Genomic DNA, 3,337 nt, shown 5'->3' on the forward strand with positions numbered 1-3,337 from the left:
GATTCCAGCCTTTCAGTTTATGATTAAGATATGTTAACATATTTTTTCATAACACATTTTTTTATTGGTGGAAGATATGATTAAGATATGTTAACATTCAATGTTTATGTTATAGCGAAATATTGATATTAGCATTTAAAAATGACGCAAACCATCAAATGATTATTAGTGGAAGGGGTATTCACATGCATCCCAAAAGAACACTTATAAAAAAAAATATAATTCATAACAAAACAAAACTTCAAATGAAGTATATACAATCGGAACATCATTATTGAGAATAGTTAGAAAAAATATGGAAATTTATAAAACAATCAATGATAGCATCCAAAGATTTATGAGAGTATTTTAATCTCTTTACACAAATGAATTCTTAATATAGTATATGCTACATACAACCTTAAACACATCGGAAGTTTTAGATTATAATTGTTCAACACAACACAAAGAGCAAAAACGACTAATAGTCCATTTCATTTAGATTCCGCAACATCAAATAATCTAAAATATCAATTATCTAAATATCATTGATCTTTCCCTTATTTGTTCCTTAGACTTAGGTTTAGTAATATGCATCCTCATTTTGTGCTTGATAATTACTTTACAACACAACTACTAATTGTTATATACACAATTATCATCACAAATTTACACCACTTTCATGTCTTACACTGCTTGCATGCTCGCACTTGATTCTTGGCTCAGAATCGCAGTTTCGGCGCCTTCTTCGTCCTCGGTAGGGAGATCGTCTAAATGGAGTTTCGGTTGATTAAGGCTCCGAACTAACTCCGTGAACGAAGGAAAATGCTCGGGCGAAAAGAAATATGCTCCCATTCTTTGATATGAGAATAGGTCAAGTACATGATCTCCTGATAGATTCTTCTTCATTTGCTCGAAACCGCCCGGAACACCAAACTCCGATGAGTTTTGACCTGAAACCTTCACGTCGTGCTTTCTGAAAGCCGTCATAGTTTGTGAAAGGAGCAACTCGGGACTCGAATGAGTTTCGTTTGGTTGATTTGCATCCGAAAGATCCATTCCAGGTAATATGATTTTGCACGAGTTTTTGGCGAACATCTTGGCTACTTGTTCGTAACCATCCCTCTTGGCTGTGTTATAGAATCCCGCTGTTTGCTCGGACGGTCGGGAACGAGTTCCATACCAAGAGTGCATAAGCGGGATTTTCCCGTAGATTGAAACTCCGGTGTCGCCGAAGGTAGAATCGGCCAATGAAAGGAGGGAATCTCCATGTTTTATGAGCTGAGAAGAATACCATGAAAGGAAGAAGTCACCATATGGAGACTCCCAAGAACCACCATCCTTGAAGAAGCTATTCGAGTATGGCGATTGGTTATATGTAGGCACATCGTGTGGACCGCCAAGTCCCCACAAAGGATTTCCAGATGATTCGGCATGTTGTTTGAGTAAACTTAGCATGTTTTGATCATAGCATTGGAATTCTCCTATTCCTCGAGTTTTACCGTCGCTTGGTTGCTCGTGATGAGACGGATATCGAAGCTCACCATCCGGTCCTAATCCCATGGAAATTCCCTGTAATGCAATATAGCTAAATGTTTAGAATCTGTTTGAATTGAATTATTCGATTTTATCTACGACATGTATACTCGTAAGACTGTTTTCATCTTATTTTCATAAACTCTTCAATCGTTCATGCTATAAAGGTAAACTTAGTGATCTATGTTGTGAAATTCATTCTATAATCTAAATCTCGTACCGTAATCGTAGACTTCAAGAACGGGGCGAACGAAGACTTGAAGCTCTCACAAAAACTCCTATAAACTTGAACCGGAGTCTTTCCATTAAGAACATTAAGATTATCAACCGCAAGCGACAAACATTCTTTGTAACACTGTCCCGACCGATCGGTAAAGTAAATACCCGACTGCGATTCACCGATCTCAGAAACCCATTTAGGTAAAGGAATATTTGGTTTTTTAGAACCATGAAAACAAAGTGTAACATGAAGCTTAAGACCCACTTTCTGAATCATCTCAGCAATAGAAAGATAACCAGACCAATCATATTTCCCCATAGCTTCTTTCTCAACAATTCCCCACCATATAGGTAGCTCAACACCTTCAACTCCTAACAGTTTCAAAGCTTTTAACCCTGCTGCAATTGCTCTTGAATGGTTTATTGAATTGCAATCATGAGAAACTGTATCTAACGGCAATCCCACAAATAATCTCACACCATCAACCTGCAAAATTACACATTATTTTCATCATGTTAGTTAATTTTCACCATTAACATGCAACATCTCACTTATTTGAGTGAAATTACAGACACTAGAATACTTTCACCAACAAAAATTCTCAAAAAAAACTATTTTTTTTCATTCTTTCTCACCAACCAAAATCAAGATCAAGAGTCAACATATATAAACAAATAAAAAATTTCAAAAAAATCTAAGAAACAAAACACACCGGTTTGGATTTTGTTCCAGATCCAGAAGGCTTCATCTTCTTCTTCATCTCTCTGATCGGTTCAGCATGAACAGCTTTCAAACTCATCATTCCATTTCCACTTTTCTTCAACCTTAAATTCTGACCAAAACAAACTCCACCCTTTGAAAATCTACAATTGTTCTTCAGAATAACATAACCCAATTCTCTACAAGCAAAATCGGTTCTTCCCAGCTTCACTTGAGAGCCACCAATAACCGAAAGTTCCATGGCAAAGAACAAAAACTCTAATAATCACAGCAAAAACTGGTTCCAAAAATAATCAAAATTGGAAACTTTTCAGAATACCCAGTTGTGAATTCGTATAGAATATTTTGGGTTGGATGAAAAAAATGATTTTTTTTTAAGTTGATGAGTGAGGGAAATGGATTATGGAAAGGGTGAATATATAGAGAAGGTGGAGCCTCAAACGCGCTTTTTCTTTTGTGTGGCTTATAAGAAAAACAAAAGCGTACAAAACTATGGGACACGTGTCGATCTTGTAGCAATTGAGCCGTGGAATATTGTTTTTGTTTATTTATTTTTGTAATAAATTAATATTTAATTATTGAGGACCAAAATAATTATCTTAGTTTATAAATAAAATATAGGATTATTGAGAGCCAAGAGACTCATCATATCATAGGTCTATAATTTTTCTAAAAATAATACTCCAATCCTAATTATAAAAGAAATTAACTTTTTAAAATCATTAAGTAATCAAAGTATCCTGTCAATTATACATTCTAGAGACATTATTAACTTAAAAAGTGAATTTTCCTTTACAATTAAAACACAGAAAGTAATTAGGAAACTAGCACAGAATAAAATAGCATATGGATTTGCTATGTAGATGAGTGGATATGGTAGTT

At 34.9% G+C, this 3,337-nt stretch overlaps 1 protein-coding gene across 1 annotated transcript; it reads right to left on the bottom strand.

The window, feature by feature from the left end:
• Nucleotides 1-446: 446 nt before the first annotated feature.
• On the bottom strand, nucleotides 447-2,854 carry LOC127079192 (inactive beta-amylase 9). The gene is made up of 3 exons (XM_051019614.1): nucleotides 2,448-2,854; nucleotides 1,736-2,221; nucleotides 447-1,551 (listed from the first exon to the last, which is right to left on the bottom strand). The coding sequence occupies exons 1-3, from the start codon at nucleotides 2,694-2,696 to the stop codon at nucleotides 667-669; spliced, it is 1,620 nt and encodes a 539-aa protein (XP_050875571.1). The 5' UTR covers nucleotides 2,697-2,854; the 3' UTR covers nucleotides 447-666.
• Between the last annotated feature and the right edge of the window lie 483 nt (nucleotides 2,855-3,337).

Source organism: Lathyrus oleraceus, chromosome 1 (genome assembly GCF_024323335.1).
Source record: "Lathyrus oleraceus cultivar Zhongwan6 chromosome 1, CAAS_Psat_ZW6_1.0, whole genome shotgun sequence".
NCBI lineage: Eukaryota > Viridiplantae > Streptophyta > Magnoliopsida > Fabales > Fabaceae > Lathyrus > Lathyrus oleraceus.

What these genes read in the sequence shown, in the direction of transcription:
- LOC127079192 (XM_051019614.1), bottom strand. Translation starts at nt 2,696, where the DNA reads ATGGAACTTTCGGTTATTGGTGGCTCTCAAGTGAAGCTGGGAAGAACC. An exon ending in CTGGAACAAAATCCAAACCG is followed by an intron (nt 2,222 to 2,447) that starts GTGTGTTTTGTT and finishes GTAATTTTGCAG; the next exon opens with GTTGATGGTGTGAGATTATT. An exon ending in TCTTGAAGTCTACGATTACG is followed by an intron (nt 1,552 to 1,735) that starts GTACGAGATTTA and finishes ATTGCATTACAG; the next exon opens with GGAATTTCCATGGGATTAGG.